This window comes from Coloeus monedula (genome assembly GCF_965178545.1).
Source record: "Coloeus monedula genome assembly, chromosome: 1".
Taxonomy (NCBI): Eukaryota; Metazoa; Chordata; class Aves; order Passeriformes; family Corvidae; genus Coloeus; species Coloeus monedula.
In genome coordinates this window covers 69,177,614-69,205,601 of record NC_138781.1, presented here as the reverse complement: position 1 = coordinate 69,205,601, position 27,988 = coordinate 69,177,614, and the positions used below count along the sequence as shown (strand labels likewise).

The following is a 27,988-nucleotide window of genomic DNA, read 5'->3' as shown; positions in this document are numbered from 1 at the left end:
ATAAAAATACGAGTCTTTCCAAAATCCTGTTGATAGATTATCACAGTTCACCAACACAGTGGAGTTCTGTTTTGCTGTTTATTCGCTGGGCAGCTGTGGGTGGTAACATTTTTCGTAAGGTGTCTACAATCTTGTTTTCTTTTCAAATCCACTTTCTTAGGGTTTTTTTTCAAACACACAGCTTTTGTTACGTTTGTCAAGATATCTTGTTTTATCTCCTGTTTTCATGCATTCATTTTCTGCCAGGCTCTCTCGGCTTTGCCTGTGAAATCCATTATGTTGGGTTTCTTTGGATCTATTGAAGTGACGTCCTTTCCCTGGGAAGACACCTTCTTTGATTGATGTTTTTCAGTCCTTCTGTATGAAAAAAAATACAGTCCATCTGTTTTTGGATTTCTTTAGTACAGAAGGAATTAAAAATTATCATGGTAGAGTTGTTCAGATATAATTTTTGCTTTTCCTTGTGTTTGCTGAATTTCTGGTTGTATGCTATATTTCTGAATTGTGTTACTGTATTGTGATCTTAGTGTGGTTTGCAGTGTTTTGATTAGGTTCTGCAATTCTGTGTTTGCTGATTTGACTTTGCATCCACTTTTCTCCCAAGTCTGTCCTCTGGCAGTTCAGTGTAGTAATGGTCAGTACAAGTCTAGAGTTTTCTTAAGGCTGCTTTCACTTCTTCCCCAGTTTTACTTTCTGTCTCAATCAGTAAGGAAGAGATGATTGAATTTTTATCTGCAGTTACCAGGTGAGCCAACTGTTATACCTCCTAAACTCTTCCGGTTAGTAACTAGAAATTTTACCTGCACTCTTAAAGCAATGTGTATATTTTTACTGTGTTATTTCAAAGGCTTACCTGTCACAAGTGAAGATTTATCATGCTCCCAGTCCAGTGCTGCTAACTGGAAATGGACCATTGTCTTGAGCTGGTCCGAATTTGAGTGGAAGCAGGATGCCCTGACACCATCTTCTCTATGCTTTTACATAGTCATAATCTAAAATAGATCCAGTTGTACTTGCAAGACTGGAAATGAAATAAAATAAATCACTTGGGGGGGGGGGGCGGGGGGGGGAGGGAGTGGTTTATTTTTACTTTGCCTCTTTCTCCTGTTATTTTATTTGCCTTGATTACAGTAACAAATTTTAAGTCTAGAAGGGTCGTTTCCTAGCCTACAGTGTTGGCCCCTGGTCGCAAAACAGGTGCTGTTAATGCTTTGCTACTGGTGTAGCAAGTGACACGCCAAGTTGTTTCAGCTTGTCTGTACCTCACTTTTCCACCTCTATAATGATGATCCTGGTTCACTTAAAAGAGTGTTTCGAGTTATGCATTAGTGTGGCATCAATGCCGTGGGGTTTTTCTGTGTTATTAGTTTGTCTCGTAGCACATGCCACAGAAGTTTTCCAAGTGATTCACATACTGAAGGTGGTTTATTTGGTCAGCTGATTTGGAGAGGTATTTCTATACACTTTTTAGAATCAAGCTTAACCTTTTCTGCCAGCTTATTTTTCTCCTTCTGATGTTCAGAAGAAGACTATGTTATCTCATAGAATGGCAGTGCTAGGCTAGAGTCAGAACAAGGAATGTCATGGGTGGACACAGACAAAAACAGGGTCCTGATCCTGTCTAGATAGTAATCTGTCTGAATTAGATTTTGTAGATAGTACTGTTGCAAGAAAACCCAGTATTAGAGATACTCAAAACTTCTGTAAAGAACTTTAAATCTCAAAGATTCAGAAACCTGTTGGAATATTTTTTTTTACTTTCCTCAGGCTTCAAGAGACATATGCATGTTTGAAGCCAAGCAAAATTCATATTTATCAATGAGCAAAGCAATACAGTTATTTCAACCAAGCTATGTTTTGGCATTGGTCATACCCCAAGCTCACAGCAGCAGTGCTGGGTGTCATGCCACAGCTATTAAAACAATCCCAAAATTAATGGAGCTCTCTGTGAGCTGGCACATCTACATTTTCCTCAGCTATGTCTAAGACTTTCATCTACATCAGTGTTTCTTTTCTTAAAACTACTCTCTTCAATCAATTTTGATTTCAGGAGTATATTCAGCCTTATTTTTATGCATCTTTTTCTTAGATTCCTTTACAGTCAGTGAAGCCTCACAGGCACTTCCAAGGTGCGGTTCAGCCTTGTTTAGATTCTTACATTAGTCTGAGGTTAATCATGCCCAAGACTTGTTCTTAATATATAAGGAGGCCAACTGAGAGGCAGAAGCCCACACTGTAATAATTTGTATCAGCTGAATCCTGCTCCATTTGATTTCTAAGAAAGCCTACATAGTTGGGAAAATTTCAAGACGATGTAACATTTTTAATACATAATCCATCACATTTGAAAATCTCTTCTTCCTTGTAAATCTAAAGAAAATATTGATGGTTGTTTATCTAAACACTGTGCAAAGCAATTGGTTTGCTTGTTTCTAATTATTCAGATCTGAATTATTAGCAAAGCAGATTCCTACTGAAAGCAAGTATAATTGATGCACCAGAAAGCTTCTGCTCTCAGCTTCTTCCTTTAGCAACCTTTGCTTTCTAAAATCATCATGAAAATTATAGTGGCCTTTGAAAGGAAGAATTCATGGAAACCATCCCCCAGTGATTTTTAAGACAAAGGCCAAGGACAACGTCAGAAAAAAAGTAAGTTTAAGATCCAACTGGCCAGCACAGACTGGGATTTAGTTTCAGTTGTCAGATGAAAAGGGCAGGACTTGTTTATTCAGTCCGTCCCTTGGTTTAAGCAGCAGCATGACAATTGCTGCAAAAGAGGACAGTTTATTATTATCTTGTATAATAATGTTTATTATTAATTTATTATTGTTTCATATAGATGGAGGTTGGAATAGTTCATCTGAGATGTTTTTGTCCTGGAGGGAAGGATGGGAGGACAGAAAGGTTGTCTTTCCTGACTGCATAAATTCCTCTTTGGCTGGTTAGTGGAGCAGCAGAAGCGCTTGGCACAGAGGCAGCGGCGAGCTTCGCCTTCGCAGCTGGAGGAGCAGCCCACAACCGCTGCCATCACGGAGCACAGCAGCCTATTAAAGGAATAAAGACAAAACTGTGTTTGATTTCCAGAATGGAGGGGCAGGAACTCCTCCTGACCCTGTCAAGGCTTTACTGATCTTAATGGGTCTGCCACAGAGAAAAACTCTGCTTCAACAGCAGAGGGGTGCTGCTCCTGAGGGACAAGTTCAAAAATACCAGCTCAGAAACATTAATAAAAACATTTCCCACTGTTTCTTCATCAAAGCATAAAAGAAGCAGAGTACTGCATAGCACACTGGTGTGGAAGGTATCTTTCGGAACAGGCAGCAACACACTGGCAAAATCTTTACACTTCTACCATAAGATACACATAGGCTCATTTCTATAAACTAGTAACCGAGAGTTTCTTGGAGAGTGGATGAATTTGTTACAGTAACTAGTTTCTGGCATAAGTAGATCCCATAAAGAGGGCTTAATGCTTATTTCTAATCTCCTGGAAGGTTGTGCAAATGAAAAAAAGTGAGGTTAATCACCAAGGAAAATCACTAATGAAGTAATACATCTTTTCTTAAATATTAATTATATTTCATTTTTTCCCATCACAGAATTGACACAGTTCTCATGAATCAAGGATTAATTCAAAGGTTTATATTTATCCTCTGCTGTGAATGGATTCCTTCTCAGTGGAGAGTGAATGAATTTATTTTATACCAGCTTTCTGCTTGAAAAGAAAAACCCTTCATAAAAAAACTAGCAATCTTTGCTGGAGAAATCCAGCCCAAGTAAAGCATTTCATTGTTCAGGCTGTTAGATCCTGATGAGTTCTGCATCTAAGTGCTTGTATTTTTTGCCATCTGATCAGCAGTAGCATAACAGGTTATGCTCTTAAATGTACGACACTTGTTTGGGAAGAAGAATTGTATTAAAGAAAGGCAGTATGTTCCATAGTTTTAGTATAACATCTGTTATTATCATTCAGTGCTGCTCTTAGCCCAGCATGCCCTTCCTCTAAATATCTTATTAATTAAACTGGCTTAGTAGGAAAATAATTAATACTGTAAGTCCTGTACCTACTTAGAAAGGATTTAGAAATTGAAAAAATTTATTTTGTCTGAGCTTCAGCTTGAGGGTTGTGGGTTTTTCATTCTTGAGCACAAGCAGATTACAATAGGGAGTATCTGAAAAGCCTATATACAGTCTTCCAAATGTATCCAAAGATATTCTATCTTTGAAATTCTGCAACTGCAAAACTGCACTACTTTGAGAAGTCTTGGTCACTACTGGAGGGTCTTCCTCAGCAACTGGTTTGGAAGAGACACTCCTGCACTTCTTCTAAATGTCCTGGTAGCCCTTTTTAACACCTGAATCCCCAAAAGCCTTAACTCCAGTCTGCAAAATTACTGTTTCTTACCAGTACTATGATAATGTGGTGGGACCTCCTAGTCATGAAGTCAGTAGTAATGCTGCTACCTTGCATAACCAGCTCTTGACTGAGCAGGAGGGTGAGTCAGTGCACCCAGGTGGATGCCAGTGAATTTGTAAGATGTGGATCAGTTACTTAGCTCACTATGGTCAAGTAGAGAAATAGAATTTGCTTGTGCTTTTGTTCTGGGGATAGTGCTGCTGTCTATATGCAGAAACTGCTGCTTTGTTGCTGATTGTCCCAGCTTGGTTTCCCACTGAAAAGCAAGTTCAGTTTGCTGAAGAGCAAGTTCAGTTTGCTGCATATTCTAACAGAAAATTACACTTTTTGAGACCTATTGGAAAAGGTGCTGGGTGCCACCAAATTGTTCTTTAAACTCAGAGTTTTAACAATTTCTTTAGTGGGAGAAGGCTCAGGAATTAGCTGCATCTTATTCTGGCTTTTTTTGGAAGGTCCAAGGGCAGCTATTCTTAAGGAGGAAGAGGAAAAAGCTTTAACTGCTTTAAATGTAGCAGAACAAGAACCCCTCAGCACAGGGAAAAGGCAGCTTGGGAAGAAGTCTGCAGTGTGACTCCAGAGTTTGATTGTTGGGCCTTTTTTTTCAAAAGCATATTAGAAACTTCGAAATCAGTGTTTCATTGCAAGTCAGTTGAGGTGCCTAAAGCTCTTCTTCAAATGGGTTTAAGGCACTCTGGAAAATGCTATGGCTATTATATTAACAACCTCCAAAATCAAACTGCATCGTGTGGCTGGTGTGCTTCAGCAAAGGGACCTGCCTTAATTCTGATCCATGCTGAAGTTCAGACATTGTGTCTCTCCCTGGGGAGACCAGGGTTTTTAATGAGCTTCAGGCTGTACATACTGGTCATCTTTGTCCCAAAGAATGTGTTCAAAACTGATTTTAAAAGCAGGGAAGCCTAAATTTATCCTATGGAGAAGAGTGAAGCAGAGCTGGCCTTGTTCATACTGAGCCCTAAGTATCTGGCAGCAAGTAAGTTGCAATGAGCGCAGTGTGCCAGTATAGGCATGGCTAATTCACCAGATATATGTGTCCCTGTGAGAACAGTCAACACAGAGCAGTACCAAGAAAGGTTGCACCCTCCTGTTTTCAAGGAAGGAGAGAGGGTTTCCAAGCTTCTTTTGCTTTAAATCTGCCTTGGGCAGGCTGAGGATGCTAAGTCTCAGTTCATCTGTGTGTGCGTGCATCTGTGCTGGGTCTGATAGAGGAGCATATGGCAGAAGTGATTTGCCCTTGACTGTGCCTCTATTTTGGCAGGCACAGGCATGTTTCTCACAGAGCGGGTGCAGTCACAGCCAGTCCTTCACATCCCTTCATGTGCCCCTGGCTTGCTGGCTTTCAGATCTTTGCCTGCGTGCATGTCCTTTGTGGCGTTTTGGTTAATTGGACATTGTTTTAATTACTCCTGCACTAAAGAAACATGTATTTTCTATCTGTCGTTTTGCTGCCTCAGTGACCGCGGTCTCCAAGCAGCCAATACAGAATTCGAGCTGTTCAGATCTGGTGTAAATGGCAGTGGCTCTCTTGGAGTTTCCCTCCTTCACATTTCTTTAGGAGAAAACACCACTCCAGGGAAGAGAAGGCTCTATTAAACAGCTCATTTTTGCAATGTCCCAAACACCTTGATCTGTCCTCACTGGAGGAAGTGGCAAAGAAGCCTTGGCTTCCATTCTCTTCCACAACCTGGATACAGTCCATGGCCATGTTCTTGGCCACATCTTTCCTTGGTTTGAACCTTTGTGTTGCCTTCTTTCTTACCCTTCCCTCTCCAGCTTCTGCACTAAGTTCCTTTTTCTCCCTTTGCTGTCTCTAATTCTCCACAGAAGTCAGAAATGCTTGGCTCATGTGTCAAAATCAAGCAATGGGTGTGCAGACATGCCCTCAAATCAGTCTATCACTGTTTCTGTCAATAACAGCCACACTACAGCAGCAGACAGATTCTCTGGACTGCCAGTAGCCTTTATTTCGAGATGCTAAACTGCCACTGACTTGAAGAGGAGAAGGAGCATTTTTTTAAATGCCTTTAAAAGGCATGGAGCCTTTTAAAACAATAATTTCCCTTCTTTTCTATTTATATTGACCCTTATCCTTTGCTTACAGCTTTGGAAAGAAAAATGTCAATGAGGCAAAGCAGAGAGGAGCTTATAAAACGAGGCGTGCTGAAAGAAATTTTTGATAAAGGTAAGTGTTCTTCTTTTCACAACAGTAAATTGACATCCCATATAGTTTTATGGCCAGATGTTACATAATTGTAACACCAGGAACAAGGAATAGAGTTCTGAATTGCAAGACTGTGCCAACTAGGATCTCTAAACACTTCTCTTGACTTTGACATGGTCTGGCCCTCTCTGTTGGATACATGTGATAGTTACTTCACAAATGAAAATGAAAACTAATCAGAAATGTAAAGCAATAGAAATAAAAATGACAGCAATAGGCAGTAGTCACTGACTACAAAAGAGCAAAGCATCCAGACTGTGGAGAAATGTAGTGGGTTCGTGCCTCTGTGTGTTGCCATTGTCTGGTTGAGTCACTTTGGGATTAACTGTTGCAGAAAAGGGAAACATTTAAAGGTTTTCGATCCTGATGAGCACAAAGCAATGTACTTTCCCTTGAAACAGCTCAGAAGAGATAATAATTCCTTGTTCAGGATAATTAATTTGTTGAGTTGGTATTGTTGAGTTTGTAATGTCTTACTTACGCAAAATGCCACTGTTTTACAATCATAATTGTTTTACACTGGTAACACAATACATAGTTGACATCTATTACATATATGTCAGTCTTTGAGTGCAGCTTTTATTTGTTTTGCTGCTTTCCTTGTAAATAACTAAGGCAATTAATTCAACAAATTATATAAAAACATAAGAAAGTTACCTCCTAATCACAGTAGAACTTACGTATATGCTTAAATAATAGCCTAAATAATTTGAAATCTAAAAGGTTTTGACAATAGCAGTACAAAATCTGGTAGAAATAATAGAAGTTAGAAACTTTCACAGATATTGGAAGTATACTCTACTTCATAAGTTCAGGAGCATTTAAATCTGCTACCTACTTTTTACTTCAGCTTATTAGGAATTTAAAAATTTACTAACCCAGGCTGGTAATTTTTTTAAGTGAAAAACATACAATAACAGCAAAAAGGTGCTTATCATAAAATTTTACGGTTTCTACCAGTTGCGTGTTGTAGTGTGCTCTCACTATGACCTGCTGGCTTAGAAATCATCCTAGACACAACTTCAGAATAAAAATAACTCCTGGCAATAGGTTTGCCCTTCTCACTGCTTTGTGTAGTCCACGTTTCATAGTGTGACTCAGATCGGACCCGCAGCCAGCAAGGCGTGGTCCAGGCTGTCACACCAAGCAATCAGTGCCTCAGCTAACTCGGAAGACAGCCTTCAGTCACACCTCTGTCCCAGGTGTGACCTCCTTCATCCCTGCCTCACAACCCACATGTAGCCACCTTCTGAACCATCCCTACATACACCTAAAGGCATCCCCAGGAACAATCTTTTCTGTGAAGTCTGACTCCGCCGTCCATGTTGAAGCTTGGGGAGATTCCCCTTGTATTGCTACCAAAGCACTACAGTTTTTTCTATTGATCAAATAATGATGTAGTTTGTAAACTTCTGTGTCATCTTGTGAAGCAGATACTAAGTTGTCTGGAGGTATTTGAAAGAAAGAAATTACTTCCTCTTTATAGTAATTTTTCACCTTTACAAAGCTGATATGGAAAGAAAGAGGTAGGGCAGAGAAGAAAGTGGTAATACACAAGAATAGCAGCAGTAATCAAATAGCTATGATGATACAAGGGTATGAACAAGGCAAGATGTGTAGAGCAAAAGCATTATTTCCTTCAGCAGTGTAATAATCTGAGAGTAATTCTAATAAAGAATATATCTCACTGAGAACCTTAAGTGGAAGTAACATTTTCTTTGTAATTCCTGTTAGGTAACCTCTAATCCTTCAAGAAAACAACAGACCTTTAGCATTTCCTAGCAGAACGCTTTATTTGATTATGGTAGCACCTTCCATGCCAAGAGGCATCTTGCACAGACAGTAGGTGTAAATCTCTTTGTATCCCTTTCCTAAGAGGTGGGCAAAGCAGGCAGAATCAGCCTGTGAGTAGTTTTGGCTTTTTCTTTCTTTAAAAACTCATACCGATCAAAGAAAACAGTGTGGACAGACTGACCCAAGAACAAAAATTCTTGCCATGTGCTTAGTGTTGGTTTTGTCATATCTTCTATGTTGAAGAAAAACATAATTATCTGGTTTGTTTGCCTGCTGTTTAATGTGACACTCTGACCTGTTTGCTTCAGGATTTGCTGGCTTTTCAGAGGACTTTGTGTCACCTAGCAGGTGAAAGTTACCAGAGTGCAGTAAGTCACAGTATTCACTTATGGGAGAGTCACTGCAGTCCACCTGCTATATTTGGAAAACAAGAAATGCTGTTATCACTTCAGTAACCCCCACACTTAAATTAGTCAAGCGGAGCTGCTCCAGACTGAACTGCACAGAGCTCTTTCCTTGCTAAGGGCCACACTCATGACAGAATCGGTTTCTCTTACCTTCCATTTCTAGGGGTCTGTGACTTGAGTAGTCTGAAAATGTAGGCAAAGGTTATAATTTTTTCAAATACTCTGTACTTTTGGAAAATAGTAAGTTGAAGTAGTACCTGATGAAGCTCCTGTTCTTATAGTTTGTGGGAAGGTAGTGCCAAGAGGTTAAAAATACCTCTTCCACCTGCATCGCAGAACATACCTCAACATTTAGAAAAACTCATATTTTTTCTGTGCCGTTGCTCCTACACATAGGTACACACCTTGATTTTCACACAAAGGTGTAACTGTCCCAAAAGCATCTGTCATTAGAACTGCCCACTGTTTCATGCTGCTGGTTAAAGAATTAAATCTACTTGTAGTATTTTGATACCTCTTCTTCTTTCTGAATGTAGATGAGATTGCCTGTAGTGAGAAATTTCTGAATATGAGTGTGTACTGATCACTTACTCCAAAGGCAATGATGCAATGGTTTTTGAAGGGAACATGGGCAGTCTTCATCTTTTACATTCTTGTATTTTTATATGCTCTATCTAATCAAAATGATGGATTTAGACTTAAATTTCAGGTAACCAGAGTCCCGACAGGATTTGGACATGTTGCACTTACACACTAAGGCAGATTTTGTGACAACAGTATGTGAGAACAAACTTGAAGTGGTTTTGGTAATGCAGCAAGGAGGAAGGCATGGCAGCCACTGGAGAGCCAGTTGTGCTGCAGTGAAATTGAAAGGTTTTGAACTCCTCCAGAAACAGCCTGTCTCAAACTCCATGGGATCCCACAAAATCAGGGATCTGCTTAGGGACTGAAGTTGTGGAGGATCCCAGCTACTGTGCTAAGGTAGTCGCCAAGGCTAAGAAACAGTTCCAGGGGCAAGTCTTGACTACATGCAAGAACACTCAATTTTCCATTCCCTGCCCTTGGGGTCATGGCAGAGAAGGACAATGACTTTTACTCTGCCCTTCCTAGTCTTTGCCATCAAGAATTCTTGCTTGCCCTGTCTACTTGAGAGCAGACAAGTACTGAAGGAGACAACCCAATCCAAAAATTAACCCAGGATTTCAAACTGTCCATTTTGACTTCTGTCATTCTTCTATCAAAGGAATGTGTGAGCGTGGCACTTTTCAGATGTGCAAAAAGTTGCATAGTCCAAAGGACTCAGAGTAAAAGACATGGTGAGAGGGTAGGCAGAGCTACAACAGGAGGAGCACAGCAGGACCGGTCTATGTCAGTCAGCGTGACACACTGTGGGCTGCTTCACACCAGGCAATGTTTTTTAAGTACCTGAGAGTGGAAGTGGCCTGTGTGTTCAGGGGTACAAACCATGCTGAGGAGCCACATGTGAGGTTTTGAACACATCTTCTATGTATCTGGGCCTTCTCCCTGTGCTGTTGTTTTCACTTGCTCTAAGGTGAATCACTGTGTCTGAGTAGTGTCCTCTGCATCAGAGAGTTTCCTCTGAGGTCCTGTTTCTTCAGTGACTTCAGGTGTGTTACTCTCTCCTGAGTAAGAGAAGAGCAGCCTTCACATGCTCTCTTGCTGTAGAGGTCAAGCTCCCTCATGGACCCATCCAGTTTCATGCTCAGCTGATGTTATTAAAGCTCATGGACTTACGGGAAGTCATTCTCCGCTAAGTAGCACCAGACTCTGAAAACAGCAAAGGATTTAGCAAGTCTGAGAACAAAAGATTACATATGTTATCACTGTGCAAAATTAACCTTAAACTCATAGCCGGTTCCTGAAAACAGATCAGTTCATCCATGTATATGTAGTAATTGCATTACCAGGATTCTTCCCTTTTGTATGTCAGCCTACTGGAATAGCTTTAATACTTTGAAAATAATAAGTAATTTGCCTTTTATATCTGGTTGTCAAGCATATCTCTGATGCAGGATTAATTCACACTAAGATGCTCTTCCCTCTACAAATTATTTTTTCCTCATCTTTGATCTGTTTGCTGTACTTGAGCAACTCCCCATGTAGCTCTTCTTTAAGCAATACCTGATTTAGGATGTGTATTTCAGTCATGATTCTGTGCCATGTCTGACGATTTCATTCAAAGCCAAGGACAAGTTTTAGAGTCTAAATCAAGATTAAAGATATTCAGATGTAAGATTTAAAAAGGTTATGCTGTCAGCACAGAAAGCTGCCATGCTTTAGTATGATGACAAAAGGAAAAAGCCAAAATTTTATCTTACATTTTACTTTTTTTGCAATCATAAGTCTTCATTGGTCATTCAAATGGTGTTTTCTTAAATCATGCTAATATACCTTGAGAAGCACATAGCACACTTAAGACAGTAGGATTTCAACATGTTCAGCATATCACAATAGGCATCTCAATGAAAAATGTGTAGTCATCCTTCCAAAGAGCAAACGTTACTGGGTTTGTCATGCATATTTTTCTCATAGTTACAGTCAAATTTAGTCTGAATTAATGCACTGAATTAATGAATATTTTGCTGGACACAGTTACTGCCTTTCATTCAAGAAGCAGATGCTCTACATAAGAAACAGTTACACTCTTTTGTGAAACCAGGTAACTGAGAGAACATCTGTCCTTATCCCAAACACATCTAAACATGTGTCTCTTTATGAAAGGGAGACAGAGCCAGCACAGAATACACAGCATTTCTACCCCAGCAGCTAAGTCAAAAAATGTTCAGCTTAAATACTGGCTGAACTGTTTTTTGATTTTTGCTGCCTTGGGAAGTAAACAGCTTGGTACAGAATGACCACGGCAGTTAAAACGGAGGCTGTGCTGCAAACAGCCAAAGCCTTTAGCTTTGGCTCATGTTGCCACCTTTTAGCCAGCTCAGTTGATTGCTCTCAAAGCCATGGGTCCGGTTTCAGTCTAGTATGATGTGACTGCATTACCATAATAGCTCTCTGGGTCTCCAAAAAGCCTCCAACAAAACCAAGGAAGTCAAGACCTTGGTATTTATAATACTTCCAAAATAAACAGGAGACCATCTTCACTCGCTGTAGAGAAGCTTTAAATGGTAGAAACATAATTCTGAATAGTTATCATATAATGTATTTTCAGACTTGTTAATTGCTGTGTACTAGCACTAAAATGAGACAACTTTTTTCTCTTTTCAGTATTGTTTTCCAAAGTGATTTGCACATCTTAGCCCTGTGAGGGGAAAATGTGCACTCATTTGACTGATGTACATCTCTACTCAGTACATTGAGCAGTAATATGGCTAATCAGTGGTGCCCAAAAATCTAAAACCATATTCTGAAATCCTGAGTTTCATTTCTAAAAGTAATTTAAATGCTTAGTAAAATTGTGTTCTGCTTATTTGCCTGCTGGTTTTTAGTCTTACAGGTCACATTTCAGTTATATTTTCAGGCTTCCATTTGTAACCATAGGCGCTGAACACTTTGCTTTGTAAAACTCTTAATTGTGATGTCCATGTAGTCATTGCCTCCAGGTACCAGAGTGCTGTGCTTAACAAGTTCGGAGATAAAAATCATGCAGGTTGACACTATAGAGAATAATCTGAATCCTTTCTTCTGCTCTTTATTATTTCTAATGTGAAGTGGTGTTTGATAGGAAAGAAAATGCCAGCTGCTGTCACAGAAATTTTTCTCAGATAGAGGAGATATTATTAGTAACTATAAAAACAGGCTTTCTAAATGGAATCTGATATATCCCAGTATCAAGACCTTACATCAGGCAACTATAAAAATTATTCTCTCCCTTACATAAAATGTGGTTATTTGTGTGTAAAATAAGGACATACCCCTGTGATTTTGTTTGTGTCCCTTATAGCATGAAAGTTGGTGTAGGGAAAGATAATAATTCTTCTTGTTGTTATTATTAAAATATTATATATTGCATACAGTATATATTAATATTCTTTAAGAAAGCTTCATATCTTCAGTTCTAGCCCACTATCATTCCTGACTTCCCAGATTTAACAGAGAGAGGGAAAACAGATTTTTTTTGACATTGGATGGGACTGCATGTCCACATGGGTCAAGGATGGTCAGGAAGAAACCAGCTTAGACCATGGTTCATAATGACCATCCCAGCATAGAGCAAAAGATCATACAGATATTTGACATAAATTATATGTTACCCCAGAGGTGCTACCACCATCACTGATGGGCTCAGCCTTGGCCAGCGGTGGGTCCAGCTTGGAACCGGCTCCATTAGACATGGGGGAAGGTTCTGGCAGCTTCTCAAAAAAGTCACCCCTGTAGCCCCCCCTGCTATCAACACCTTTCCACATAAACCCAGTGCATGTATACACAGAAGATCTCAGTCCAGGTTCCTCATTTGAAAACCATCTAATGGAGATAGGTTTCATTTAAAATTCTCTCTGCATCTTATTTATGTCTCTTTTTTGTCATTCTTCTTTCCTCTGACTATGAACAGATGGGGAACTTTCCATACCAAATGAAGAAGGAGCTTTGGAGAATGGGCAGCCTCTGGGCTCTGGGCTGAGCTCCAGCCAGGTGTCCCTGCCAGCCCTAGCAGAACTGGAGTCAGTCCCAGCATCTGTGGAACCCTGCTCATATGAGGTGCTCCCAACCACAGAGATCATGGATGGGACAGGTAACATCTCATTTACATTATGGTGTAGATACTCTTAAGCTGTTTGAAACAAGTTTTTGACTTCTAACATTTGGTGTTTAGCCCTGAGAAGTCCTTGTCAAAATGAAGGTCTTCTGGTATAGAAGGAGGTGACAGCATAGAGATTGTCACTGAATGCTCTGTGAGAAATTTTGTCTGACGTGATGTAGAAGTAAACTCTACTTCTAAGCAAGTAACCTCTCTTGGAGTAAGGCAAAACCCCTGCACTTTCTGAACATGTAAAAGTAGGTTTCCAGCTCTCTGTCTACATCTAAGATGTGCCAGTGAGCTCTAGAGCAGAGAGCTGACAACGATTTTGAAGCCTGGGTACAACATTGTGCCCTCTATCTGCCACGTGGTGCTGGGTGATGTTCACACCACACATCTGTCAGTAACTAACACAATCCGCTGCCCTACCCTGGGTGAGGCTGGCTGCTCTTCTTCCCCAGCCCATGCAGAGAGACAGCAGTGTTCTACGTGTAGGTTAGCTCCTCTTTCTGCATCATTTTGTGCTGCTGAGAGTTGTGGACAAAGGTCAAGTGAGGAAAAGCGAGCAGTAGAAGTTGTCATCCATGATCTTGCACAGCTATGCAGCCTTTTTGAAACAGAGTAGGCCCCGTGAGGTGCTTTTTACTTTTAACAGGGTAAGTTTACAGACCACCTGCTAACATAGCCAGTCCTGGCCAAGCTGTGGTGACAGACCATCAGAGATGTGACATTATAAAACTTGATTTGTGTTCCAGATGTGGGAATACATCCCAGCCTGACATAAGGGAGCTGGCTTCTGTCAGAAGTAATGCGAAATTTGGCTGTTGTGTAGATGTGTGTTACTCTTTCTCTTTTTCTTTTTCTTTCTTTCTTTTCTTTCTTTCTTTCTTTCTTTCTTTCTTTCTTTCTTTCTTTCTTTCTTTCTTTCTTTCTTTCTTTCTTTCTTTCTTTCTTTCTTTCTTTCTTTCTTTCTTTCTTTCTTTCTTTCTTTCTTTCCTCCTTTCTACATTATACAATGTTTGAGTGAAATCTATGAGTCATTCCTAATCTGCATTGCTGTGCTGCTTTTCTTGTCTGACTTTGGCTGTATCCACTGCTGCTTTGCTCGTAACGTTGTTGCGTCTATGATGTGGTTGTGTCCTCCAGTGTCTGAAGAGAGCCCCACATCCAATGAATCCGGAGTCCTCCTGTCCCAAGATCCTACAGCTAAGCCAGTCCTGCTACTTCCCCCCAAAAAATCTGCCGCTTTCCCTGGAGACCATGAGGACACCCCAGTGAAACAGTTGTCCCTCCTCAAACAGCCCCCTGCCCTGCCTCCTAAACCTATTGCCAGGATTGCCAGCCACTTAACTGGTAAGTAGGTATTCCTGGACCCTCAGCACCACCGTTTCCCTTACAGGAAAAGCTGCCTTTGTAGCGAGGTTCCCAGTGTTCTTCCTCTTTCTGTAATGCTGTTTGCTATTGTTGTGTGTGCTGGTAACGTATGTGCCGTACATAGGGCAGATCTTCAGACTGCACCTTCATCAAGGTTGCTTCAGGGCACTTCCCCTCTCAGCTATAATCTCTTAAGATCACTGTGGCATTTCTTAACCCTCCTCACTCTTATTCATCAAGACTTACCATCACCACTGAAGTTGCAGGATGTGCTTTGATGGGAAAGGAAGTATGAGAAAAATACTAGGGTATCTTTAAATGCCCTTAATGAGGAAAGGCATGAGAGTTGAGGGGAGAGTTTTGATTTCTCCTTTTGCCCTTTGTTGCTTGTCCCTTCAACTGCCATATGAGCAGGTCCCCCTCCACACACCCTGTATCTTTCCATATATTTGTCTTGACCCCTGATCCTTACACAGGCAGTTCTGTCCCATGACTTCTTGCCATTTTGCCTCAGTGCTTACAGTGTCTGCCAAACTCTGCCAAACTCTTTCCACTCCTGCTCTGACTATTGCCCTCCCACTGGTGAGTGCAGCTCCAATTCCCAATGACCGGGATTTTGACGTCCTGTGCTTTATGCTGCAATTTAGCTCTCACTGCATGGAAGGTAGCAACAGTAAACACACAGGCTCTGTTTTGTGTTCTGCGTGTTTTCACAAGTGTCCAAGCTCTTTGGGATTCAAAGTTCTCGGTAGACATGGAAGGAGGATGGGTGTGTCTCCTCCTCCCAGTCTCTCATTTTGACTGCTGAAGCAAAGGATGGCTATATTTATGCAGACCAAAATAGGTTCCCTAAATGCTTGCCTGCACCTTTTGAACAGTCTGCTCATAATTGCAGCTGCTGTACAGGAGGCAGCAACTCAAAATCCTGAGTTGAACGTGAGGTGTGGTTCATCTTTGTAATGGGGCAGCTACCAGTCTTCCCCCTGGGTTGATCTTGTGTTAATGCTGCCCTGATATTTTCAGAGCTGATGTGAGAAATGGTCTGCCCACATTTATATATTGTAGATTTTTTTTCCCAGACAGTTCATACAAATTTTATCAGGTTTAAGATCTATATCAGGAAAGACCTCACTAGGAAAGAACATGCTCTGGTTTTCTGTCATCTCTGTGTAGTCTCTTCATGTTTCTGTTTGGATGACCATACTTTTTTGTCCCGTATAGTTTTGTACATTTTATGTGAAACCTCTTTCTTACCTGCCAAAATCTGCACATAATGGTTAATATTTTGCCTTTTGCTACAAACTGAATGGGCAGTCCTGCAGCCTGCAAGGCCAGGCAGCAGTATTAATGGCTTCACCTAAGGACAAAACCAGCTTCCTAAGATCTCCCATAAAACTCTGTCCCAATTATAAGAAGTTGCTGAGAAATGAGGCCAATATGGCAGAAATAAAATTATAGGAATAGCATAGGAAAAAAACTCAGGTACTAAATGTCCTTGGTTCATAAGCCATTCTTTTGTAAGAGATAACAGAAGAATCAAAGGATGAGGGCTTCTGGAGTAGTTTTGTTTTTTCTGTGAAGTAGAATCAGACTCAAATTATCAGCAAAAGTGACTTGCTTGATGGCGATGACTTTCATATGAAAGTGAAACAGAACTGTGACTTCTCTTACTTTGTGGTGTCCTTCAGTGGTGTCTCATCTAGTCCTATATAAAGTCTTGTATGTGCATACAGATAAACTCTTATACATGCATATACAGAACCTTCAGGGTGAAGGAACAGAGATTCAAGTTTAGTCATAGAGCCATAATTTAATTGACAGTTATTCCTTCTGGTACTGAAACCCTCCTTTATACATTCCTTATAAATAAAAGTATTCAGCTTGTTCTTAAGGGTCCATTTACTTTGGTGGTCCAAAGGATATATATGTTGCTCAGTGCTTTGTGTTCTCCACAGGTAATTATATTAGCCGTGTGCAATCTTCGGAAATGAGCAATCAATCCTAATGAAGCATCCTCCTCAGTGAGAAGCAGAATTAATGCTATTCTTTTTCTAATTACTCCAGAGACATCCTCAGCTTGTGAGTGAGAAAACAAGCAAAATCTGAATTCTGGCATTCAAAATGAAAACTTTTCTGTTCATGCTGCATACACATTTTTCTACTGAAGAATTTTTGAAAAGGTTGAAGTACAAATTAAAACATATCAAGCCTGGTAGTGGAGAGTGACAGAGGTTTAATGGTCTGGTAGCTCTGTTCAAGGGACTGCAAGAGGAGATGTGATCCTGTGAAGGGTTCAGGTACACATATGAAAATGCAGAAGTAACTCAACTTCTGTCTACATATCTGTATGTGTATGTGTACATAAGTGTATCTATTTTACAAACATATATTAAAAAATCACTACAGACATGGTCAGAGGCAAAAAAAAAAAGGAAAAATATTTTAAATACGAACCTTGAGGGAAAAAAGTCGGACCTTCTCTTGCTCTGAAATTATTCCTAAGTTCTTCAAGAAGTTATGCAGACTGACTTGCAGGGTTTGACAAAGAACTTACTACAGGTTTGAGAAATGGAAAAGAAACATTCCTTTCCTCTGAAAGCATTTTGAATCGTCTCAAATATCTATCCCCCTGTGCCAAGACAAAGATTGGCCTTTCAGCTGATAAGAAATGCACATAAAAAAGCAGGCCTAAATAAACACATAAGAGCAAATTTAATTTTGTGGAGAATGAAAAGAAAAAAAAATCCATTTTAAAGATGGAAGGCAGAGAGAATTGCCTCTAGCAAATATAAATCACACAGCCTTGGCATGCTTCTTCTCAATGCTGAGGCTCTGTAGAGATGGGACAGTATAGAAACAGGGCGGGAGCCAAGAGCAGACTGCAGGGCAGCCACTGGGAATGATGCCAACACCTCTGCAGAAAGTGCTCCATGCTTTTCCTCACACCATGGCCTGTGGTCTTGATGGTGCTGCCTCCACAGGGAACATCCCTGTCACAGCACTGGGTGTGGATGTGTCTGTGTAGCCCTAGAAGACAGGCAACTCTAGGAGAAAAACATGACCCTTAACTATTTTGATACCGTTGTTTCACTGCTCTGCATGTCCTGTTGGCCAGTCACCTCCTGGTGAGCCTTCTACTGGTTTTCAAATATAATTAGTATTAGACACACAGATAGAAATTTCTTTTGTTGTTTTACTTCTCCAATACCCACATGCAGAACCCAAGCATTTAGGACAACATTTGTAGCTTCCTTCACTGAAAATTTAGGAAGCGTTGAAATAATCACCTGGGACCAAATTTAATTGGGGTGCTGGGATAAAGTCCCCAGATTATCACAAAATCTTTAATGGCCAAGTGACAGGAGACTAGGCATGTCTGATTTGATAGACCCCGATGTTGTAAAGTTCCCTTTGATCTTGATTCATTAAGCTGTTAATTTTCACCAGCACAGATAATGTTTTCTGAAATTAATTAGATATTTTCCGACTGAATCACCAGCAACCCATAAAGTCTCCTAAAACACCAGAGAACAAAATATGTGCCACTAAGATGGGATCTCAGTAACACCTGAGTGTATTTGAGCCCAAATTTAGCCTAATATTAGAATGGGGTGTAGCTTTGGTTGTATCTGGCCACTTATCTATTGCATTTAAGCTGTTTGCATTCTTTTGCTTTCTTCATTCAAGATTTTGAAGAGACACATAGCACATTTTTAGTTTATTTTTAGATATTGTGCTTTCTGGTTATGTCTGTGTAGAGTCAGAACTAATTCATAATTAGAGGCAAACATTTAACAAGGTAGGAAATGTTAAAAGTCCTCAAAAGTTACTTCTTGCAATACAGAAGAGACAAGAATGAGGTTTGACAACATGAATGCCGGGGGTCCTGCTACCTTGCAGCAACTGGTTATTAGTGACAGCTTTATAAAAGTTTTTGCAACTACAGTTTGTCCAATAAATACTCTGCAGTATTTTATAATGCAGTAGTCACATATGTGTCAGAAGACTCCTCTGGAGATGAGCCCAAGACATAATCCGTGAGCTGCCTCCACTGTGACGTTACCTCCAGCTGCCTGCTCTGGCTGGCTACATTCATGAAGACAGGTTACATTCATGTGGGAGCAGTGGACAGTTCTCTCACTGTGTGCTCAAGGGAGAAGCAGCAGAACAAAAGCAGTTCTCTTTCACCAGGTTCTCATGGGAAATGGGACCCTGATGCAGTTTTTCCCTCTATACTTCCTCTCTCTGCTGCTTCCTGGAGAGTAGTACCTATCACACAAGCATCAGGAAGTCTTCTCATTTTTGAAACCCTCTTCAAGGCCTTGCATGGAAATTCATGCAGAGCTATACTTCTCAACCTTTAGGCTGATCATGCCTTGTTTTTGTTCTCCAAATTCAACCTGAGCCTTGGATGCATATGTGGTACAGAAGAACAGCAAAGAATTTCTGTCTCCAATCTTCCCCTGAAGACAGGGCTGCAGATCTTGCTGTAGCCAGCAGGAGATGTATGGCAAATCTCTGAGAACAGTTTTTGACTTGTCTTTATGAATCTGCTCAAAAACTCATTGAAACAAGAAAAGAGGCTCCCACCATTTCGGTACAAGTGATTACAGGAGAGAAGAGCTGAAAAAGTAAAAGCTGCTTGTCCAAATGAAGCCAGCAAATATCAGACACATCACCCCATTTCTACTATGGAGCTCCCTCAACAGGCCACACTGGTTTTTGCACTGTTTGTTGGGTTTGGGGAGTTTTTTGCACATTATTTTACAGAATTAATTACTTGGAAGGAATTTAAAGAGTATCTCATTAACTTTATGACAAGTTGTATTAGTTGTAGTAAGTACAGAAAATTCCTTGTAGTACATAGTACAGCAAAGGTCACAGCATAAGGTCATTCAGGTGAGGAAGAACCTTAGCAGGTCTTTAATCCAACCTCCTGCTCAAAGCAGAGCCAAGTATGGGATCAAACCAGGTTGCTCAGGCCTTTGACCAGCTGGGTCTTGAAAGCTTCAGAGGATGCCAGCTGTACAACCTGTCTGGATAAACCTCCACTAACTGGCTCTTCTCATGGCAGGGAAGATATTTTCCTTATAATCCAGTCTTGAACCTCTTTTTTTTTTTCACTTTTTTCCACTGTCTTTCCTCCTCCCACCACACACCATGAAAAGTATTATTGATAACCTGGCTTGTAGGTACTGGGAGGCTGCTGTTAAGCTTTCCCCCACAATCTGTCTTTTCTCCAAGCTGAACACGCCTCAGTCCCTCAGGTGCTCTAGCCCTCAGCCACTGCAGTGACCCCGTGCTCAGCTCATTCTGGTTTTTTGATATCTTTCCTGGTGGATACTAAGCTTGCAGTAGTCTAGATACAGTCTAAGGACTGCTAAATAGGAGGGCATCCTTCTATCAATAGAAGAATCCTTTGATCTTCTGGTTTTTCTTGTACCACCCAGGAGTCTGTTGTCCTTCCTTGCTGTCAGGGTACAACGCTGGCTTACATTCGGGCAAGGAGTCAAGAAGGAGCATTTCTGCTACTGGCAGTATAGCAAACACAGCCAGCTCTGCCACAAGCCCATGATTCCCAGGCATGTCCTCTTTCTCCATGCAGTAATTGATCTGGGGCAGAATTTGAAGATTTTAATGAGCATTTCTACAACCCCTGCTGCAGCAGCATTTGCTGCCATACACACAGGAGTTTCTAGCCATCCCATCTGCAGCAGTTGTATCTTCAGTGTGTGCTGACCAATTCTCCAGCCATGTTCAGTGACTAGGAAGCATCAGAGTTGGTATATTTGGTGCACAGCTCCAGTGTACCACTAACACATCAGAAAAACCATATAGGAGCAAACCTGTGCAACAAATAAACATATGTTTATCTCATGAAAACCCCAAAAGAAATGCAGATGCTAACTGCAGATGTTAGCAAAATTATCTCTATGGAAAGGGTAAGGGATGGCCTGCTTGTCAAAAGTCTGATGTGTAGCAAATATTGTGGCATCCACAACTGTCTTTTAAGTAATTGATTGTCATCAAGAGTGGAGAGGTTCATGTCTTAATATCTTTTTCATCAATTCTAGCATACAAGTTATTACATAGTGCTGAGTGGTCACAACCCCACTGGAAACCAACATCTTGCAAAATTGCTCATTATTCTCTTGAGCATGGAAAACCTCAGCCAGAAGAGATTAATCAGACTTGCACACCTGGCTTCACACAGTTTGCTTCTTTTTGGATACAAGCGCTTTGTGCAATGATTTAAGACTCTGGTAATGTTTCACTGAGAAGACACTTATCATAGATACCTTGTTCTTATTTCTCCTGTCCAGCTTCTTATTTGTCTACAGATGCCCATGTCTGATGTATAGTCCATGCTGAAGTCAATAATTGTTACCACCCCGGTTCATAAATCATGTACATTGTGAAATTAAAACAAACAGAGGAAAGAACTGTAAAACTCGGTCACCTCACTCTTACATGCAGGGAGAAGTTGTTCTATCCTTGACTGTAGATGATGGTAGCACAGTTTCCAACAGCGCGCCCGGAGCCCATGGATTTGGGCAACGCCCCACTTGCTCCGCATAGTCACTGATCAGACCACACATTAAAACTTGCAGTACCAAGGTCTCCATTACTGGTGTCAGTGAAGATACACAGTTACATTTCCCAGCAAATGGATTGAACTCTCTTCCTATTGTAGTCATTCTCCTTTCAACCATTTTTTTTAAACAAAGTAGAATTCTCCTGAAGGTGAAGGGCAGACAAGTAGATTTAATTCCTCTGGTTCATTTCCAAGAGTCTGTTTTGGTATTAGGACCATATTCAGACAAGCTCAAGAACCTGGGTGTAACAGTCAGTCTGAATAAAGACATGAAAAATAATGGGCAAGATTTTTGGCAAGTGTCCAGTGGAGTCACCCAGCACTGGTACCATTGAAAATATGTTGATGTGAAGCATTTGTTTAAATTTAAGTGGAATCTTTGTTGTGCTGAGTCGAAACCAGAGTGTGCGCCTCTGATTCATGATGGAATGAATATGGGACTGCTCAGGATAATTAAGCTAGACTTGTTCTCCTGTGCAATTCCAGAGCTGCAGTGCCTGTGCCACAACTCTACTACATGAATGCTTGCATGAGAAAAGAAATTTTCACTCTATTTAGAACAAAGAAGGAAGGATCCCTGTTTGCTTTATACCTGAGCTATTTGACATGTCATGCTCATTTCCAACATACAATATTGCTCTGATCTTCAGGATCACAAAAGGCAGCAAACCCAGATGAACTTCCAGTTATTCTTTTGTCAAAAGCAAGAGATGCCTGCAGTTGGGATCTCTTTGAATTCACCTTTAAGGATGGCTGCCACAGAGTAATGGGGCATCCAGGAACAGGCACTGTCAAATGAAGACTTTAATTGACATACTGCAGAAAGGGATCTTAAACCAACCTGTATTTGTCAAAATGGAAGTGCAGATCTCAGTGTAGTCTTTGTAATTCAGGACAAGCTGTAGAAGTAAAATTGCCTGAAGCATAAATGTATGAAAAAACCTACTTTTTTACTACAAGTCTCGTAGGAGCCTTATTCTCAGGGCTCTATACAATTTACTCTTTACTCTTTCTGTTATTTACCTTTTATTGAAGAGGTGTGTTCTTTTATGCAGGATACAAAGAGGAAATATATACAAATAATATGTTTGTAAGGAAAACAAGGTGACTTGAAGACCTTTATGTGCTTGAGTAGAAAATCCTGAAAGTGTTTTTTTTTTCTTTTACTGCTTTGGCAAACTCATGAGTTAAATTTCAGCCTTGGTAGAGCCATCAGAAGAATTTTGCCTGCAAGAGGCGACATGTTAAGTGAATCTAATATTACGTTGAAAGGTGAAAGACTTGGATTCTACTCTCTGTAACTCTTCCACTCTGCAATGTGGAAAGGCCACTTTTTCCCCATGCCCCTGCATCATGGTGTAACCCCAGCCAGCAGTCAAGCCCCACACAGCCACTCACTCTCTCCCCCACCGGTGGGATCGGGGAGAGAATCAGAAAGGTAAAAATGAAAAAACAAATTAGTTGAGATAAAGACAGTTCAGTAGGGAAAGCAAAAGCCATGCATGCAAGCAAAGAAAAACAAGGAATTTGTTCACTGCTTCCCATGAGCAGGCAGGTGTTCAACCATCTCTAGGAGGGCAGGGCCTGCCCCATCACAAATAATGGCTACTTGGAAATACAAATGCCATCACTCCCAACATCCCCCCCTTCCTCCTTCTTACCTTCAGTTTATATACTGACCATGATGTCATATGGTCTGGAATATCCCTTTGGTCAGCTGGGGTCACCTGTCCCAGTTGTGTCTCCTCCCAGCTTCCCATGCATCCCAGGTTTTCTCAACAGTGTGGCAGTTCAAAAAGCAGAAAAGGCCTTGGCTCTGTGCAAGCCCTGCTCAGCAGTAACAAAAACATCTCTGTGTTATCAACCCTGTATTCAGCACAAATCCAAAACAGCTCACCGTGAGCTTACAAACCAGACACCGTGAAGAAAATTAACTCTACCCCAAGCAAAACCAGCACGTGGTATTTCATCTTTGCACTCCCTTTGACCCCTCTATGTTGTTAGCCTATAGAAACACTCTGGAGAGGGGGAAAGCTTATACTGTCAGCATCTTGCTCCTTGCATAGCAAAACCACTAATATCAAGTGGATACTGTGGAAGATCTGACTAGCACTAAAGTAAGTCAAGAGACATATCTGGACTTGGCTCATGGTCTTTTTTCACCTTATGATGCTTAGTCATTTTCAAGAAGTGTTACTGCTTGCTAGTCTTCATATCATCCTGGCTATTAGATACAGATGGAAGAACAGGCAATACCCAGAATAGGCCAGGAGGAAGGAAAGAATGAAGGGGATGGGGGGAAGGATAGTTTAAACTAAAAAGAACCATCTGGAAAAGGATTTTAGAAATCTCATAGTGCTCAGGAGACCAATGACCTTTGGAGAGCAGCATCTAACTCCCAAGCTTCCTCAGGTCAAAAAGGATTCTGGCCCTGCAATTCCATGTTGCAGCAAGAGGAATGGACTGAAGTAGCAAGAGACCAAAGGTCATGCAAGCATTGCCCACAGAGCTAAATTGCAGAGACAAATATGTGCAGTATTCCAGGCTGGAAAGGGCCTGGCCTTTCTCCTAGGGACAAACTCAGAATTGTTGCTCACAGTGTATATATTTTCTCTCTCTTTTGCTCTTAGCATATGTTGTGACCATTTCCCCCACCCATCTTGGCAACTACAAACCCTCATGTTACTTCTTTTCCCTTCTGAAAATATTTCACAGTGCAACTCCAAAAATCTCCATCCTGCAGTTGAGTTCTGGAAGAGGGGTTTGCTTGTGGACCTCTCATGGATTTCTCATTGAAGTCAGGAAGTCTTTGCCTGGCTGATCAACTATGGGTTTCAGTGAATATTTAGGTAGAGTTAAAAAGGTAAAATTCAGTGCATGAGTCCAGGGAACAGTTCTTGCCACTTCTGTAAAAGAATACATTAGTCCTAACAATCTGCTGCCCTTTAACTTTTCTCCTCATGTACCCTGCATTTTTCAAACCTGTCCTGTTTAGTATTCAAACTTTATTTCTTTTCTCTTTTGCCCTCTACTGTAATTTTTTTACACCAGATGTTTTGCACATTACAAACCCGTAAGAAGCGTGACTTGTAGTAATTGCACTGCAGTGGCTGAAATGGATCAGGAGTCCCTGAGCTTTTGCTCTGGCAGTGATGGTAGTGAGTCATCCTGTAACTTCAGACACTGAATTGCTCTCACCCTAATTGCTCTCCCCCTATTTGTGCGCCTGTTGAGTGCAAGAAGCTGCATCTACTCCACAGGGCTATTTTGGAGGATTAGGGCTTTAAAGCATCAAAGTGTGCCACAAGCCTTGTTAAGTGTTGCTTAATGTGTTTATTAAGGGACATGCACAGCCCTGAGATGTTTTTTTGTGGGACTCAGGAGTGCTGCAAAACAACAGCATTTTTTCTGGAGACCATGCTGAGCATACAATAGGAGTTGTCTGTCACAACAGGGAAGGTGTGGAGTAGCAACCTCTATACCTGCTCACCCAGGCAGTTACTCTCATCTCCATCTTCCTGACATAAAAATTAACACCAGGGCTCTCTTTCTTTTTTTTTAGATCCTGGCGCTCCTGTGAAACTGCCTTGTATGCCAGTTAAACTGTCACCTCCACTACCTCCAAAGAAAGTCATGATTTGCATGCCTTTAGGGGGGCCAGACCTCTCTCTCTCATCCTATTCCACGCAGAAGAGCTCCCAGCAGCCTTTGACCCAGCAGCATCACACTGTCCTGCCATCCCAGTTAGCAGCTCACCAGCACCAGCTCCAGTACGGCAGCCACAGCCAGCACCTTCCTTCTGGGTCCAGCACGTTGCCCATTCACCCTTCAGGGTGCCGGATGATCGAAGAACTGAACAAAACACTAGCCATGACCATGCACAGGCTAGAAAGGTAATGGATCAACTTTTAAAATTACATACTGGTGTTGCATTGCTTGGTTTGGTTTAGCAAGCCACAGCCTTCTCAGAAAGCACTGTGGGGGTGCTTAGGATAGAATGGCAGTTCTGCTCTCCCGTAGTCTCCCGGACAGCTCCACATGCCTGCTCTAGCTAGCTGTCGGCTCCACAACATGGTGACAGTAAAGGAGGCGAGAAGGGTCCCTCCATATGGACCTCAGAGGAACTTTTATTACATGATAACAAGCCAGTTCCCAGAGGCAGAAAGACTACCTGGAGAGGGACCTTGGGGGTTTTTATGGGGACAAGAGAGGCAGAGAAAGCACATGGATGAATGATCTTAGGGCGCAAGGACGGTACATGGGCAGAGTTGGGGTACTAGAACCAAAAGGGAGAACCTGAGGGAGTGGCCAGGCCTAGGGGCTGGGGAAGAGGGGACCATGTGGGAAAGGCAGAAAATTTAGTAAGAAAAGTAGTGGGGAAATACAGGACCACATCTCCCCCTTTCTTATTAAATCGAAGAGGGAAGGGCTTAATTTTTATACAATAGAAAAATGGTAAAAGAATGCAAAATAGTTCAGTTTAAAATGATGAGGCGGCTGGTTGGTGTTGACTTTGGACATCGGTGCCAGTTGAGTTCTCACACAGCAGCTGCTTCTGTATCTTATTCGCGTTCTGTATTCTGCTGGGTCTGCTGGGATGGCATCCTTTTGTTGCTACTTGGCTCATTTCTGGTCCGGGTAGTGTGGCAAACAGAGACGGGGGGCAGCGCTGCCGTTCCCACACCGTGCGGCGCGGAGCCGCAGCTCTGCACTGATACCCTCAGGGCGGGCCGGCCCACATGGTCCCAGGGCTGGCCTGCCCTGCGTACTGGTGTGCACTGTTTCCTGTTAACCTCAGTATCAGTGTCATCACTTGAGTTATGTGCCTAGGACTTGCATGAGGTGACACCTCAGGGGTTTAACAGCTTCAGGGCAGAGTCATTTCTGGAGAAACAGAGACAGGGGAAGAGCCTTTCCAGGCTTGTTTGACGGGTTTGTGGCAGAAAGGAAATATAAAGACCAAATTTCCTGAACCCTGTTGTCCTGTTCAAAGAAGTTAGTAATACAGCCAATGGAGAAGATTTTAATAGGACATGCCTGGCTTGCAATATGTACTGCTGAGGTATAACTGCAGAGCTCCAGTTGCATGGAGGATTGCTAAATGCAAGGAAAGGAAGATTCATAAAAGAGCAGTTAGAATCCAATGTGCCACTCCAGCAGGGCATCTGATTAGTATTACCAAATAGCTCGAAACAATTCATGTGGACTTCCTAAAAGTCACTTAGAGGGGTTTTAATACAGTATTTAAATTATTTAAATTAATTTAAATTGTATGTTTGATCTTAAAATAAGTATTTAACCCATTCCACAGCAGCTACCTTCTTAGCTGTTTGCATCTGGCAAGAGGTAGCACATTTGATCAGAAATGCCTTACCCACCTTGGGGCTGTTTTTTGTTACTGTCACTTATGAGTATCTCTGAGTGTTTCTTCAAGTAGTCTGAGTAAGTGAAGTAGCATGTTGTATATAAATGCAAACTGCCCTCATAGACTGCTACATCAGCAAGCTTTGGAAAATTTATTTCACCTTCCAGAGGAAAACCGAGAAAGTCCCAGAACACAGAACGTAGTCTGAAAAATTACGTTTTATTTAGTACCAAGGACAGCTTTGTAGCCAGCTTGTTCTAGGAGCATCACATCATCCTTCTGTTGTACAGGAAGGCAAAATATTTGGTCTAACAGACAAAATGCCTAATGATTTACCCCAGTACTTCTTTCTGATAATGCTGCCTTCATTATATTCCATAGCTGGAAACAACTGGATTATTGATGGCAGATTCTCCTTACTGCCTGAAAAAGAGTCAGGAGACCAGAGGCTGTCTCAGACTGCCAGCTTATTTTAGTACCAGAATAGTGGCACATCTGTGATTACATCATGGGGCTAATGTTTCTACAGCATGGGGGAATTCTCAGCTGGGGAAAAACTACTAGGGCTATGAAGGACATTCCTATTCCCATCACTGAAAGAGCTGTAGAGGTAGGATTAGAAAGAGCATCTACATGGCCTCCCACTGCCATGCCCAGTGACTACCCATTTACCTCTCACATTGCCATCATGGCTGGTCAGGTGCCTCTACACCACCCCAAAATTCAGTGCGCCAGGCGCAGAGCGTAGCTGTTGTCTCCCAAAGGCTCCTTTGGGGCTGCACTTCCCATGCCATCCCCAGCTTAGGCCGGACGTCTTAATGTCTGGCTCACACTTGTGCAGAAGGCCCTTTGTTAGCCTGAGCCCAGTGACATCTCTCAGAGCATGACTTCATTGTGGCATCTGTTGCCCCACAGCAATGAATGCTCCAATTTCTAGTCATCCATCATGTTTATGTCTACAAATACGTTTAACTGATTTCAAGACAATGATGCTGTTTGGGTTTAACTATTAATTTGAAGCTGAAGCTCTGCTGCTTGTTAAAAACTGAGTAAGCAAGGATTCATGTCCCAATTTGAAGCAGT

General features: G+C 41.5%; 1 protein-coding gene across 3 annotated transcripts in view; it reads left to right on the top strand.

The window, feature by feature from the left end:
* The window catches only part of PHACTR1 (phosphatase and actin regulator 1), a gene marked incomplete at both ends in the record, with an annotated part of 297,725 nt that overhangs the window by 220,871 nt on the left and 48,866 nt on the right, over positions 1-27,988 (top strand). For 2 of the 3 annotated variants that reach the window (XM_082280607.1, XM_082280608.1), the window contains 3 exons: positions 6,537-6,617; positions 13,386-13,565; positions 25,103-25,433. In XM_082280607.1, coding sequence (XP_082136733.1) covers positions 6,537-6,617; positions 13,386-13,565; positions 25,103-25,433 — 592 coding nt within the window. Of the gene's footprint in view, positions 1-6,536; positions 6,618-13,385; positions 13,566-14,717; positions 14,925-25,102; positions 25,434-27,988 lie in introns of all 3 variants that reach the window. The other variant, XM_082280609.1, reaches the window with a different exon arrangement.